Source organism: Vanacampus margaritifer, chromosome 5, assembly GCF_051991255.1.
Source record: "Vanacampus margaritifer isolate UIUO_Vmar chromosome 5, RoL_Vmar_1.0, whole genome shotgun sequence".
In the NCBI taxonomy this organism is placed as follows: domain Eukaryota; kingdom Metazoa; phylum Chordata; class Actinopteri; order Syngnathiformes; family Syngnathidae; genus Vanacampus; species Vanacampus margaritifer.
Window position 1 is genome coordinate 23,364,653 of NC_135436.1, and position 16,043 is coordinate 23,380,695.

Sequence of the window (16,043 nt, forward strand, 5' to 3'; positions counted from 1 at the left end):
GTATATACCTCATACTTGGCTTGCATTCGATCGTATTGCACCCCATGCATCGAGAGACATATGAAATAATCTTTTATTGTCAATCAAATTTGAAATTCAGCCGAATCAAACCACATCAATTCCTACTTCAACATGAGCCAACAAATTGTCTTTTATTGGAAAGCAGCGCCACCGCAGCGCTAAGCTAATTGCAAGATGGCGAGCGGCCTGTCGCCCACATGCCAGCCAAGGCAACATGGCAGGCTTAATGTACAGTAAATACAACAGAGGTGAGCCCGAGGGCTAAAGTCATTCACACGGTGATAATGCTGAGCCTTTAGTGTAATAACCATTCTGCAGGCCTGACACAATGTGTGACCTTTACGGCATCCCTCCATCCATAGCAATGACGGCTTGCGCAGTGAGCACAAAAAGGAGGCTTGAAGAGAATGCGGAGAGAAAGTCCAGTCCGTAACCACGGTCTGAATTAGACCACATTGAATGGTGGCTCAGAAATCTCCAGGGGTTCGAAACGCTTTGTGTACTGACGAGCCGGGGGAAAAAATGGTGGCGGGTTATTTCGGGTAAGCTCTGAAGCTAACCTTTAGAAGCAAAAGGCGGCTACACAACAATGAGTGCGGAATCTCTGTGGAGGAAGCCGCCGATTTGTGCACATAAACGCCGCCCATTCTCCCCTCCCGGCTCCCACGCCCTTGAAGCCCACCACCAAACTTTGCCAAACGTATCTTATCTCCGCTGACAGCCTTCCATGGGCGGCTGCGCGGACTGATAAATGCAAGCAAACGGCAGGTGAGGAGAGCAATGGACGGATGAGGGTTCAATAAGACTTAGGACAAAATAAAGGAGGAAGGGGAATGTAAAAAGACAATGAGGAGAAACAAGAACGGCAAAATAAATAAAAGTTTTTTTTATTTTATTTACTTTTTTACATAGAGTTTACTGTCAAACTAATATAAAATAAAGAGAATTATATGTCATGTCAGAGCTTTGACTAAGTCCAATTAGCTTAATGCTAACAAATAGGGCTGCAACTAACAATTATTTTAGTAATAAATTATTTTGTAGATTATTTTGAAGATGAATCGATGACTTGGATGGGAAAAAAAACACTTTAATTACACGTTTAAACTTTCATCGCTTGATTCAAAACCAGGACTTTGACAGTACCCAAAATGCACAAACAAAAATGATGATTGGGATACTGGTTTGGACCGTACCTTGTCAGGAAATCAGCAACATTTTGATCACTGTTTTTTGGTTCAAGACAAAATTAATCAATCCACTTAAATGGATTTGGATAATATTTACTGTTCAGAAGCTGGAGTTCCCAGCATTTTGACCATTTTAAATGAATCATCCAAATTGATGATTTCACCTCTACTAAAAAAGCAAAATGCAACAGGAGCGCTAACGATACACATCGATTTCTCAGTGTTATAACCTTTTTGAGTCACGGATTAGTAGACAAAGAATTTAACAATACCCATATACAAGTTTCCTCTTATCTTCTGTAAAAAATTAAAAAAAAGACTAATATTACTGCAGCTAGTTAGCGAGCTGTGACCGTCTCAGTGTATATCCATATGTCTGTATTATACTGCCCCCAGGTGGCCACTGGAAGGAGCAGCAATGTCACAATGAATGACGCACAAACTGTTGTAACCCTTCTGCTCTGTTCTGAGTCAAATTGACCCATTGTAAGAAGAAATACAGTTTTAAAAAGTAATTTCTTATGTCGGCGTCTTAAATGTATTCACTCACAATGGTTCATTTTGCATATTTTTAATGGAATGCTTTTTAATAATAAGGTTTAAATAATATTTATTCTTGTTGATTTTTTCAATTTCTGTAATTGGATAATTGCACCCATCCTGGGTCAAAATGACCCAGTGACTTTATTGCTGTCCCTGAATCTATTTATTTATGTTATAACTGTTATTGTATATAGAGTGTCCTGAAACGATTTATGGCTTTTCCTTTCTTTTTAATATGAGTGCTTTGAGTTACAAGTGAGGTTACACAACAAATGAAACTCATATCTTAAGGCACTATAGTAAAATATAAACGCGCATAAAAATCTTGCAGCATCTGAACTAAGACAGTGTAATGTAATACGGGCATACATATAACACTTAATAGTAACTGTGAAGTTATAATAAAGTACATGACTCAATAAATCTTAGAGTATTATATCAAGAATTAAACATATATATATACTGTATATGTTAAATGTTGTTGCAATATATCACAACAGCAAATAAATCATGCAAAGAACGGAGAGTGAGGAAATAGAAATGAACCCCTTCTACTACTAAATGCACTCGGCACAAAAGTTTTTATTGCACCACAACCCCCTCTAGCGGCCAAACTGCGCTCCTACAAGACGAATCAGCACCACACAAGTGGACAGCTCACCTCCCCTAAATGCCACAGAAGCAGTTCAACTGTAGCATTTGTGTCCGTAGTAATTTAGGGGCAATCCTGCGAGCAAAACATTCGAGCAATCCCACCAAACGGCACTGAATTGACGAGTGGTTATAAAGACGCATCCATCATGACGACAGGCTCAAATTGAAGCTAGAGTCATCCTTATGTTGACATGTTTGTGTTCACACACCTTATATGTGTGTATGTGTGTGTGTGTGGAGGTGATTGCCGTGTGTGTGGGTTGATGCGGCGGTACAATATTATGAAAGAATAAAATCCCGACAGCTGATTCATAACAGAGTATAAAACCCAGAGTTTTGTTAGGTTCCCGCTTAATGAAAGCTATAATTTCTGCCCCGTTGCTATGGAGCGCGGGGATCGATAATAAAGAGAGACATCTACTGTATAGCATCGCCAAGGCGATGAGCCAGCCTCTGAAGCGCGTCAGCTCTGTCACATGACTTTTATCCCGCTTAAAAATAGAGATCACAACTTGAGCTTGGAGTGTTTTTTTCTGTCTCTCTCTCTCTCTCTCTCTCTCTCTACAGCTCTCACACACACCGGCTTGTCCAAGACTGATGCTGGAGGCGCAAAGGTTACACATGCAATCACGTTCGAGACGGAGACCACATTGCTGTTGTGTCTCGGGAAAATATGACCGCGTGCATGTGTGTGTGTGTGTGTGTGTTTGGGGGTCACGGACGTATAGTCTATAAAGTGTTAGAAAGTGTTAGAAATTCAACCAGGGTGGAGCTGTCACACACACCAAAGGGGCAATAAAATAATAATAGCTAGCAAGCGTGCGTGGAGGGCAACATGCACAGCCACAGAAATGTTCCAGCACAGATTCCAACATGGACCTCATTCATGACTGTGAGGCAGACGTGCTAACCGCGACCATACTGTGCTAACAGTGTGATGATCAGCCTTGCCAAATTGCCACAGTGTCACTCTGAAAAAGTAACGGGATTACTATACTGATTACTTGACTTTAAAAGTAACGTAGTTACTTTATTGATTATTTGACATTAAAAGTAACATAGTTACTTTACTGTTTACTTCAAATTAAAAATAACTTAATTACTTGACTGTTTACTTGATCTTAAAAGTCACTGAATTACTTTATTGGCAACCAGTTCAGGGTGTACCCCGCCTACTGCCCGAAGCCAGCTGGGATAGGCTCCAGCACCCCCCGCGACCCTTGTGAGGAAAAGCGGCTAAGAAAATGGATGGATGGATGGATAACTTGACATTAAAAGTTACTTAGCTACTTGACTTAACTTTAAAAGTAACTTTGCTACTTTACTATTTAGTTGAATTTAATGTTGAGTAATGTAGCCACTTTATTGATTACTTGACTCTAAAATTAACTTAGTTACTTTAATGATTACCTGATTTTAAAAGTAACAGTTACTTTACTCTTTACTTGACTTTAAAAGTAATTGTTACTTTATTGATTATTTGACTTTAACAGATTATTTGACATTAAAATGAGCTTAGTTATTTTACTGTTTACTTAACTTTAAAAGTAACATAGTGACTTTACTGTTTACTTCAATTTAAAAGTAACTTAGTTACTTTACTGTTTACTTAATGTTAAAAGTAACTGAGTGACTTTACTGATTACTTGACTTTAAAAGTTACTTAGCTACTTTACTATTTACTTGAGTATAAGAGTAAGGTAGTCACTTTATTGTTTGCTTAACTTTAAAAGTAACTTACCTACTTTACAGATTACTTGACTTTAAAAGTAACTTAGTTGCCTGACTGATTACTGACTGAGTATTGTTATATTGTCTGTATACATTGAAATTAAATACTGTTAGCTTTAAGCGTTATATCACAGCCACAAAAATGCTACTTGTTAGCCCGTTCCTTGAGTTTCCCATTGCGTTAGCATTAAGCTAGTGGAAATAAGGAAAAAAATATGTGTTTGTTTTAAATACATAGTGTGTTTGTTTTTTTTAGAGTGAATGTCAATAAAAAAGTGTTATTATTAAGCATCTTGAAGCCTCTTTTCTGAAAAATACTTCACAATCAGCCAAACTGTTGAGTTAAATTTCCTGCCACCATGCAGCACTCTCAAATTTTTGCTCACAAATAAGAGCGGGGGAAAAAAACGGTTTCCTATCCTAGGTACTTCTAGTACTCTGTACTTGAAAACAAAAGCTTAATTTCTTGGCTCATATTTGTCTCAAGTTCAGTTTAAAGACAAAAATAAAAGAATTAGCCTCACTGTTCCAATATTTCTGGAAGATACTGTATTATAATCACCTCACCACCATAATAATACACACATCCATTATGGCTGTATCATGATATAACCAGAATTGTAAATGTGTTGTACAATAATCACGCACACATTCCCATGACACACACACACACACGTGATGATCATCCGCCTTTGTCAGCAGGTCACACTTACTGAGCTAAGCATTTTCCAGCCGTCCCACAGGGATCCCAAGAGGCACGTACAATACGTGCACCATCGGACAACATCATCGCGCGTGAGAGAGAACGCGCACACACACTCATTTCACACTCAAGTCTCCGCAATCCCGCACCTGACCTCCTTTTATCCACTAGATCCAAATCTACAGTAATCGTCCTCCTCGGCTTTTTCTTTAGTGACACAACAGTCAAGTGCCGCCTCAAGGGGGTGGGGTGGGTGGGGTAGACATATGTGAGAGTTAAACTGCCTGTTGATCGCCGTCGTGGAGATTAGGTGAGGAGTGAACACACACATTTTAGGCGGCGTGCAATTATAATGACCAGAACAGATGTAGCAGGGAAAATCCCGAGGATTTATTGTGGTCCGGTTAAATGGGGGGAATGTGTGCTGAATGGCAATGCCTGCTCAAGTTATTCTACTCTGTGTGTGTGTGTGTGTGTGTGTGTGTGTGCGTACAGTGCAGGAATTAGCTGAAACATACTGCCACCTTCTGGACAGGAAGAAGAGTACACGTCAACGCTTCATCATCTTTGCACCAGGTAAGCAAAAACATCCCAAAAATGTTCACCATCACATCCATAAGCAATTATCCCCTTCATGAATTTAAACTCTCACTCCAAATTCAAGATGCCACACCTTCCTACAGTCAAATTCAAGCACTTGCCAAAAACTTTTAAGAGCATTTATTCAAGTTTTTCCAACATATTTCATATTCATGCGACTATATGCACGAGCTTTGTACTTGACACAATAATAATAATAATAATAATAATAATAATAATAATAATAATAGTTTCTGGTACCGTTTCAAAAAGCTTGCTTTTACCGACTGAATTTAATTAAATAATTATTTTTTAAGCCTACAATTTATTATTAATTTATTGTAACATAATTTAGAAAATATTATTTATCTGTTATATGTATTTTTATTTTGTATTTTATTATTAAATATTATACTATTTGTGCATTTACAAATGCATCTAAAAAATACATGTGTATCATTTTCTACTGCAGTAGATTATTATTTATATCATTGTATTATTATATTGAATATTATATTGTTAATTTAATCTAATAGTTAATTTTTAATTGAAAATATTTCCAACAACTACAAATCTAAATAACTAAAATATATTATTATAATATATTATTCTATTTTGTTATTAAATTTAATATTTTGATTATTTTAAAAAACACAAACAAACACGGCCAGTAATATGAAAAAAAATCCCTTTAACTAAATAATTTGTGAAAATTATTTATTGGTTATTATTATTAGTAGTAGTAATAGTAGTAGTAGCATATAAAATATTTTAAACAACACAAAAATATGGATTTTTTTTCTTTCAATTTTTTTCTGAAATTAAAAACAATCTATAAGGGCTCTAAGCACGTCAATATGATGATCATCATTATTATTATTCATATTATTATTATTATTATTATTATTATTATTATTAACATTATTATTATTAATACAGTAGTAGTTTCAAATGGTGTGATTGATATTTATTCCATGTTTTGCTTCAATCGAACAAGTTTACTACTCAGTCAGGTAACTACAATATTTGATGTGAAATAAACAGTAAAAATGTGCAACATTTGACCTACAAGCCAGACAACAACAAGCATCTTCAAGAGTTCCAGCAGCAGCAGCAGCGGTAACTTTTGCTAACCAAATGCGACAACGCATGACTTACCGGGGTGCTGCCGTCGGAGAGTGTGGCCATGCTGATGGACATGCTCATCTTGTCCGATGAAGACAGGGAAGACGGGGAGGGGCTCCTCTTGTCCGCTTCCTGTCTCTGGAGGAAGTCACGCCAGGCGCGCTGGATGCTACGCATACACACATACACACAAACACATGAGAACAGGTACCGACTGAAAATTGCAATTTTCCCCCCCACTAAATCCACATCTCCACCTATTTGTGTCACATTACTACCCAGGCCTACAAAAGTTTGCTTTTTTTATCTCACAAAAACATCCATCAAGTTGTCAGCTTTATGTCGTCTGGCCTTGAGTAAATCACAGCAAGAAAGTTTTAAGCGGGGGTTGTTGTCGTTTTTTTTTTTTTCCAGCACTGGTAGAGAGATTTAAGACAAACTCACATCAAAACTTTAGTCTCAAAGGGCGGCACGTTCATGTTGATGTTGTCATCCTGGTTGACCATCAGGTCCTCACTAGTGGGGAAGGAAGAGGACAAAAATATGTAGAATATTGGAGAAGTGTAGGACATTTTCTCCCACAACATGAAACTTGAAATAATCCATGCAAAAAATACAAATGTGTGAATATTTGAAAAAAAAAATAAGAAAAATAAACGGTACATTCAATTAAATATAATACAATAAATATAATACAGTGTAGCTAATGATTAGCATCAAATATTTAAAAAAAAAAATAGTGGCTCAACCCAAGGACATAAGGACATACAGTACAATAAAATAACACTGACAGGCATATATTCTAAATAAATATTACTAAGTCAGTTGTAAAGCTCTTCTTCGTGTGAGTCTCTATGTCTACATTATACTGCCCCCATGTGGCCAAGATGCGCATACGAGAAGGAACAACACAATGTCCATTGAAAAAAAGTGACACAAATGTTTTTTGTTTTTTTTTTACAGTCAATTGAATAATGCCATTACTGCATGTTTTTATTAAATACATTATTATAGAGTCTTATTAAAATTATTTTGGCAGATGGAAAAAAAAAACATCAAATTTTTGATTTTTTTTTTTTTAAATAAATGGTCAATTTTTCACCAATGTCGGTGCCTTAATTGTCCTCCACTTGAATGACCTATGTATTAACAGTAATTAACAAGAGATGGTTTCATCCCATCTGGACAAAATGGGCTTTTAATGTGACACGAGAGCAGGATGCTGTGTGCTAATATTGCTGTCTTAGTATGTGTGTGTGCGTGTGGGTGCGTGCGTGTGCGTGCGGTTACTCACGTCTGCAGCTGGAAGCCTCCGCCATTAGTGTGCTTAAAGCTACTCTGGAGGCTCTTGAGCTGCTCCTGTGTGACACACAAAGAGGGACAGGCATAACTAATTGATAACATACACAATTTGGAGTGTTTTGTGATTATTATGCTGATGTTATGTATGCCCGAGCTTTTCTATGCTTTTCATGTGAAGTGAACTTGTGGGAGAATATTGCTGCCGTTACAGACATTAATAGGCAAGGTACACATTTACTGATTTTGAAGATCTTGACCAATTTACAAAATGTAAGAGACCCCACACGATGACAAAAAACACTTGCCAGGTGTGTCCTTACTACACTTATATTGTGTAGACAATACACACACTGAATAATACCTGACGTAGTACCAACACTGACCTGTGGCACTCTAATTGACTTGAAAATTATAAAAATAAAACAAATTAAACGTTAAACTACCAGGAACTTTTTATCATCCAGGGATGTCACATTGTCAATTCTCAACATCCGACCATTTCTGATATCTCCGCAATGAAACACAATTTAAATGCAAAACAAATGGCAGATTGTATTGCTTTTGCCTTTGACTAGCATACAAACCAGGCAGATTGTAGCAGTCAAACATTTTATCACATTTTGAAATCAAAATAATCCTCACAGATCAAATTACAGTACAACGACCTAAAGTTCAATGCTTTTCAATGAGCGGAGAGCTTCCTTTCAGTTGGCCGCCATTTTTGACTGGTGACGTAAGCTCATAACTGATAGTAGGCTAATTGTGAGCTAGCTAGGTGAGCAAGCTAGGCTAATTGTGATTTTATGGTAATTTACTTCCCTCGACCCAAAAATAATAAAATAAGTTGTAAATAGTTGTACAGACAAGATTTCAAGACAGCCTTGATGCAATACAATCACTTCTAAACATTCATCCATTCTTTGTACTGCTTTATCCTCACAAGACATACTGAATCACCTCAACTCAACAACTGGGAGCCAAAATTCCATTTTAGAATTTCTGGAAGACATTTTCTTACAGTAAACAACATAACAAACAACAACAAAACAAATTTAACAACTTAACTAACTAAACAACAAAAATAATTGCGAGCCAGCTAGCTAACGTCAGCGCTATAGGTTATCCATTTCGAAGAGCACAATTGATTGGAGCAACAGAAAATTCAATTAAATAGACAATTATAGAGAGATTCCAAATCGCAGATAAGGCACAGGGGTCAGATATTGCCCGCTTCATCATTTTATGTGGCCCGCAAAAGTTAATAATAGTTGGCTAATTTCTCACTAAAATCTGTACCAACATTGTGGATTAAACCAGAATTAGAGTGATCTAACTTGATTTTTGTCAATTGTCAATTAAGTAGATGAATAGCCTACCGAGGAGGCCAATGATTGCACTCAGCATTTTATTTTATTTTTTATAGCTTGGGTGCCACTGCATCTGCATGTTAGTATACGTGAATTTTATTCAGCATCTTTCATGAAATTGACAGATGTTTGGACATAGACCACTATAAAAATCATCTTCAATTTGTCAGCAATCAGAAAATGTGAAATCACTGTCCTAAATACATTTTGAGAGGGTTCAACAATTGTTAAAATAAAAAAAATAAAAAAACACTAATTGCACCATGAAAATTACTCATGAAAATCCTCTAGATATGATAATCAGGCCTTTGCTGATTTTGACCTCAAGGCAGAGAAAACGTTCAAATTTGCTCTTTTTGGTGGTATGTCTGCTTATTAATACACGAAAAAACACCGAGATGAGTTTTTACTGCTCCCACTTCCTCGCCTGCTTCTGCTCCCTGCCTTCGATCTACCCTCATGGCCCATCCCCTCCCATTCAGCGCCATCCTAATGAGGACAAGGCTGCCTCTACATAATTAAGCAGACTAATTCAATTACAAGGGAGCAACAAAGTTTAAGTGGAGCAGTTCTTCCTTGACGAGCCAAAGGGGGTTCAGGCGAGGCCGCAAGACGAGCAACTCGAGTGCATCGCTGCCCATGCAACATTAGCGGTATGATGTGCCATTACTGTACGTACCGGAGATGTGCTGTGGCTATAAGACTGGGCGATAAGACTTTAGCATTTACACTCACAATTGCCAAATGGAACTGTAGTGCTTAATTGGTATTTAGTGTGCATTATTGAGATAATAATTGGCCACTTAACGGAACAGTACAGTGCATGTTGTAATAGTGTGGGCCACCTGCACAATCCAATGTGATCTAGTATTTTATTTTTTCTAAAATCTGAAGTTAACACAATCACTGCCATTGACGGTTATAGACGTCAAATATTCATTTGAACTATTTCTATTAATTTAACATTTCCCCCCCCACACTTTTTTTTTAACAAGAGTATGAAAGAAAACCTAGGATTTTTTTATTGTACATTTAGAACAGATATAAAATTTGTGATTAATCGTGAGTTAACTCGTAAAGTCATGCAATTAATTATGAATTTAATTCCGACGCCCCAAATTTTTTATTGTAATTAATCGCATGACTTCAATAGTTAACTCACAATTAATCATAAATTTGATATCTGTTCTAAATGTACAATAAAAAAATTCTAGGTTTTCATACTCTTGTTAACAAAAATGGAAAAAAAAAAAGTAAAACTGATAGAAATAGTTCTAATGAATTTTTGACATCGATAGCCGTCAATGGCAGTGAAGTAGTTAATAGTGCTTACTTATGACAGGCATGAGCTGCATTTTTCATATTGGCTATGTGCTGTACTTTATTGGTTTTAAGTCTTTTTAAAACTGGAGTGCATCATAAGAAGAGATGTTTATAATATTTCATTTATCTCCCAGGTCCTCGTTTGATCAATTCAAAGTAATTTAAAGCTTTTGCCGAACAAATAATGCTGTGCTAAAGGCATACTTTATGTGTAGGAATACATACATTTTATTTTACTTCAACACATACTGTATATCGAGTTTGTAGATGCTAGAATCTGACTAGAAAATTCTGCACATTTTTAATTTATTCAGTGCCAATGACGGCTATAGATGTAAAAAATTCATTTGAACTATTTCTATTAGTTTAACATTTTTTTCGCTACTTTTGTCAACTATTGTATGAAAATCTAGAATTTTTTATTGTACATTTAAAACAGATATAACATTTGTGATTAATCATGAGTTAACTACTGAAGGCACGCGTTTTATTACAAATTGTAATCGCCTGATGCCCCTAATTTTTTAATATATTTTTTCTTTAGTTTTTTTTAAATCGTGTCAGGTGATTAAAATTATACTTTATGTGTAGGAATACATACATTTTATTTTACTTCAACACATACTGTATATCGAGTTTGTAGATGCTAGAATCTGACTAGTTTCTATTTAATTCCATATGGAGAAGAAATATGAAATATTTCACTCTGTGTGTAGTGACTCCCGATATACTGTATGAGTTTTATCTTTTCAATTGGACTATTGAAAAACTATGTTTTCTACAGTATATATTCTAATACTGTATATTGAGATGCAGCAATCCTCTGTATGATGCAGTGCAAACTACAACCACAATAACAAACACAGTGCTACTTAAAAAAATAAAAATAAAACTCTGCCACATGCACATATAGTTCAAATTGAACATTAATGATTATTCCACTAACTAGAACACCTAATGCCCCTCGTTTCCTCAAATTGAAAATGGGGGGATTATTTTGGCTGTTGGGTGCATCCAGCGCTGATTTTCTCATTACATGGCCTCCCAGAAGGAACAAGTAGCTCATTAGAAAGAATCAAGAGCTGTGATTAGTGATCAATGATCATTTCAATGTGCTGTTTTACTCTTTAAGTGTGTTTGCCTCTGATGAAAACAGGAATCCTGGAGGATGAACACGTGGGCCCAGCTGGAGATTCAAATCTTTCTGTGATCTCGTCTTGGTGGAGAGTCGGTGTCACTACTGCTTTGTTTGCCTTGAACAAAGCGTTCCGCCTATCTCTCTCGATCTCGCCACAAAAAGACAGCTGTCTCTCTCATTTTATGTGCATCAGACTCCATCATACGCATTCAGTCAGACGCGCGAGCGACACTGTCAAATGTGCCATGCGGGAATTTTCAGCAAAGCAGAGAGGATTAGAAATAAACAGGAAAAGGAGCATAAACGACTCCAAAAATAGCTCAGAGACAAAACACAGAAGTGTGTGAGAGAAGGAGCGAGAGAGAGAGAGAGAGAGAGAGAGAGAGAGAGAGAGAGAGAGAGAGAGAGAGAGATTTAATTTAAAGTGATATTTAAGGAGTTAAGCATTCATAAATGTCAGTTTCCTTATAAGTTGGTGTGTGAGCGTGTATGAGAATGGGTGTGAGTGGGTGATGATGCATGAGAGCCATAGATAGCGAGAGATACTGTAGCTTATGAGATAGAGATTGCAGCTAGAGAGATAGATTAAAAAAAAAATAGTAGATTCGGTATATAGCGATAGCTAGAGAACAAGAAACAATATATAAAAGAGAGAGCTCTCGAGATCACGCGATAGATAGATAGATAGATAGATAGATAGATAGATAGATAGATAGATAGATAGATAGATAGATAGATAGATAGATAGATAGATAGATAGATAGATAGATAGATAGGTCAGGCAGAGAAAAAAAGAGAAAGAAAGAGAAAGAGGTGGATAGAGAGCTAGAGAGAAAGATAGATAGGTAGATATATAGATACTTTTTTCTTCTACAAGGGACATTGACTTTTTCAGTAATCTCCAAAAGAGAGAGAGAGAGAGAGAGAGAGAGAGAGAGAGAGAGAGAGAGAGAGAGAGAGAGAGAGAGATAGATAGATAGATAGATAGATAGATAGATAGATAGATAGATAGATAGATAGATAGATAGATACTTTTATCTTCTACAAGGGACATTGACTGTTTCAGTAATCTCCAAAAGAGCTAGCTAGCAAGCTAAGATAGCTAGCTAGGTAGCTACGTAGACAGATAGATAGATAGATAGATAGATAGATAGATAGATAGATAGATAGATAGATAGATAGATAGATAGATAGATAGATAGATAGATAGATAGATAGATAGATAGATAGATAGATAGATAGATAGATAGATAGATAGATAGATAGATAGATAAGCCATTGACACTGCACCAAAAGATGAACTTTCTCTTCATGCTTTTTCTATGTCTTGGAAGCTATTTGGGCCAAATAAAATGTGTGATTAAGCCAATCATTTCCAGCTACTTTTTTATGGTGTCTCATCTATGTTACGTCTATTAATTGATCGTCTTCGCCTGTGAGCGTTTGCTTGCCAAACAGAAAACCTAGCGCCGATATCCGGAGTGCAATGTTCGCCACTTAAGGAAAAGCCTGACTTCAGCAGGACAATTTAGAGCGACTCCATCGTATCGATTTCAATATCTGCAGCACTCCGCGTTGTGTAATTACCTCGGATGGAAACCAAAGATTAGTACACCTGCTCTTTTAGACAAGAGGCTGCGGTCCAACATGGCGTAAGTGCACACCTGTGTCTTTGCACCTGTGCCAAAGTGGACCATCATGTTCTGTGTCTCAGGTGGAAACCTCTTCCAAAAAAAAAAAGTAGCATCTCATAAACTAAACGCTTGCATAATTTAGAGGCAACGCTGACAGAAAATCTATAGTCATTTTGGGCTTTGGCAGTGCCAAGCAGGCTTGTATTGATTGTTGTGTGGAAATGTGCACGCGTCCAAATGTGTGTGTGTGTGTGTGTGTGTGTAGTGTGAGTTGGCACGTGTGTTGCTGGATTTATGGTAGAATCAGGCAAAGAGCGGATAGTGTGGACGGGGGTGTGTGTGTGATGGCTGGAGGGGAGCGATTCTGATAGGGAAGAGACCTTAAACCCGGAGGAACATAAACCAGCAGAGAGGAGATGGCGCTAACACGCCTAATTCCATTGGGCCAAAATGGCAGAAGTGGCAAAAGTATTCACAATCTCTTATTTGAGTAGAAGTAGGGGAAACTAGGGCTTGTTGTCACATTGCAATTATTTTCTTCCCCAGAGGGTGCAACTAAAAAGAGGAATGCTAGTTTTCTTCTTATATCTGTTCAGGGGTCGTGTCTTGTCCTGTCTGAGAAGAGAATAACACAAAAAAAATCCAGAGATTGTCTGGTATCGATCCAATACTAAGTCAATACCATTGCAGTAGCGCCACTATAGATGTCAATACTTTTTAACAATAAAGCTTAATTCATTGCGCAATTGCTCAGTATGAGTACATTTTCACGCCCCTGGAAATTGTAATAATATTTTAGTTTCTAAACACATTATACATGTTTGAAGCTGCAGTGGTGCCTTGATTTACAAATTGCATTTGTTCTGTGACCATGCAAAACACATACAATAATGATCTAATTAAATTAGGGGTGTCAGGCGATTTTTAAAAAAAAATCGTAATTAATCGCATGACTTCAATAATTAACTCACGATTAATCGCAAATTAATTGTTTGCATAAAAGTGGAAAAAGTGTTAAACTAATAGAAATATGGCTGCACTTTTAGTCATTGATACAGTAATTTAATAAGAATTCTGCCACTAGATGACATAATTGCATTTGTACGACATTGGTGACAGCTCAGTGCATTTTTCTTTTCATATTAAGAGCTATCTAATATTCAACATGAAGTAAATTATGCACATTTTTAACTCATTCACTGCCAATGATGGCTATAGACCTCAAAAATTCATTTGAACTATTTCTATTAGTTTATCATTTTTTTCCCACTTTTGTCAACTAGTGTATGACATTTTTTTTATTGTACATTTAAAACAGATATAACATTTGTGATTAATCATAAGTTAACTACTGAAGTCACGCGATTAATTACAATTACAAATTGTAATCGCCTGATGCCCCTAATTTTTGATATTTTTTTTTCTTTTGTTTTTTTAAATCACGTCAGGTGATTAAAAATTTTAATATTAATTAATCACTTGACTTCAATAGCTAACTCACGATTAATCACAAATGTTATCTGTTTTAAATGTATAATAAAAACAATTCTAGGTTTTCATACTCTCTGTTAAAAAAAGTGGAAAAAAAAGTTAAACTAATAGAAATAGTTCAGATGAATTTTTTACGTTTATAGCCGTCAATGGCAGTGAATGAGTTAAAATTGTAAAATACAACTTGACCCCCGTCTCCACGAGTATATGCATTATTATTATTAAATTCATTACTGCGGAATTTTGATGTGGACATGACTGCAGTGTTGCGACTGGAATTCCCCCAATGCAGGCTTTCCAAATAAGGGGCGGTCATTAAACGCGAGTTTAAAAAAATTGTGGTGTTAAAGTAACCTTAAATTAATGGAACAGTATTTAAGAAAAGTGGTGAAAGAGTAGTCGATACTGGTGTGAAATAAAAGTGCAGAGCTGCCGAGTTGAATGCGACAGGTCAAAAGAGAAACTCACTGCCGCGGCGTGTTCATTTCAAGGGCCTGCAGCTGGAAGTGAGCCATGAATAGAGACTTGTCAGTGCACGAGCAGGTGCAAAATGACATGTACACAAAAGAAATGTGGTATTTCCGGATCAAAACGTGCCGCATGTCCACGAATAATGGTCCAAGGATCAGCCTGGACAGTGGAGAAAAAATGTGAGCAAATGATGCCCTACAATTAAAAAAATATATATTTATGATCCATGATGCCAAAACAGATTAAAAAGAAAGTCAACCCCCCAAAAATAATTTGACAATAATATGTTCTATGCATCCCCACTAGTCTAAATATGGTATTCCGGTTAATATTGCATTAGTGGAATATGAGTTATGAAGCAAAATCAGTCATTTTTTATCCATCTCAGTGGTCGGCCATTTTGCCACTTACTGTCGACTGAAGATGACATCACAGTTGCTCAGGGCTCAGGCAAAGACCAATCAGAGCTCACTTGTTTTCTGAACTGTGATTGGTTATTACCTGAGACCTGAAATGTATTAAAAAAATGTCTGATTCTGCCTCATAACTCATATTCCACAAATGTAAGATCAATCAGAATGTCATGTTTAGACTAGTGAGGTCACATATAACATATTATTGTCAAGAAATGTTTAAGGTGGACTTCCCCTTTAATATCATTTTATAGTTATTTCACAAAATTACTCGTAAAAAAAAAAAGTTATGAACACCAATTTTGATTATTCAGCTATGGCTTTGGCGCCATATATGCAACCTAAAATTATTGTAGTC

At 36.4% G+C, this 16,043-nt stretch overlaps 1 protein-coding gene across 1 annotated transcript in view; it reads right to left on the bottom strand.

Moving 5' to 3' along the window:
• The window catches only part of schip1 (schwannomin interacting protein 1), a 257,075-nt gene that overhangs the window by 161,324 nt on the left and 79,708 nt on the right, over positions 1 to 16,043 (bottom strand). Inside the window, exons 6-8 of the mRNA XM_077566205.1 lie at positions 7,841 to 7,905; positions 6,991 to 7,062; positions 6,580 to 6,715 (exon numbers count right to left, since the gene is read on the bottom strand). Of these exons, the coding sequence (XP_077422331.1) occupies positions 6,580 to 6,715; positions 6,991 to 7,062; positions 7,841 to 7,905 (273 nt within the window). The remainder of the gene's footprint in view (positions 1 to 6,579; positions 6,716 to 6,990; positions 7,063 to 7,840; positions 7,906 to 16,043) is intronic.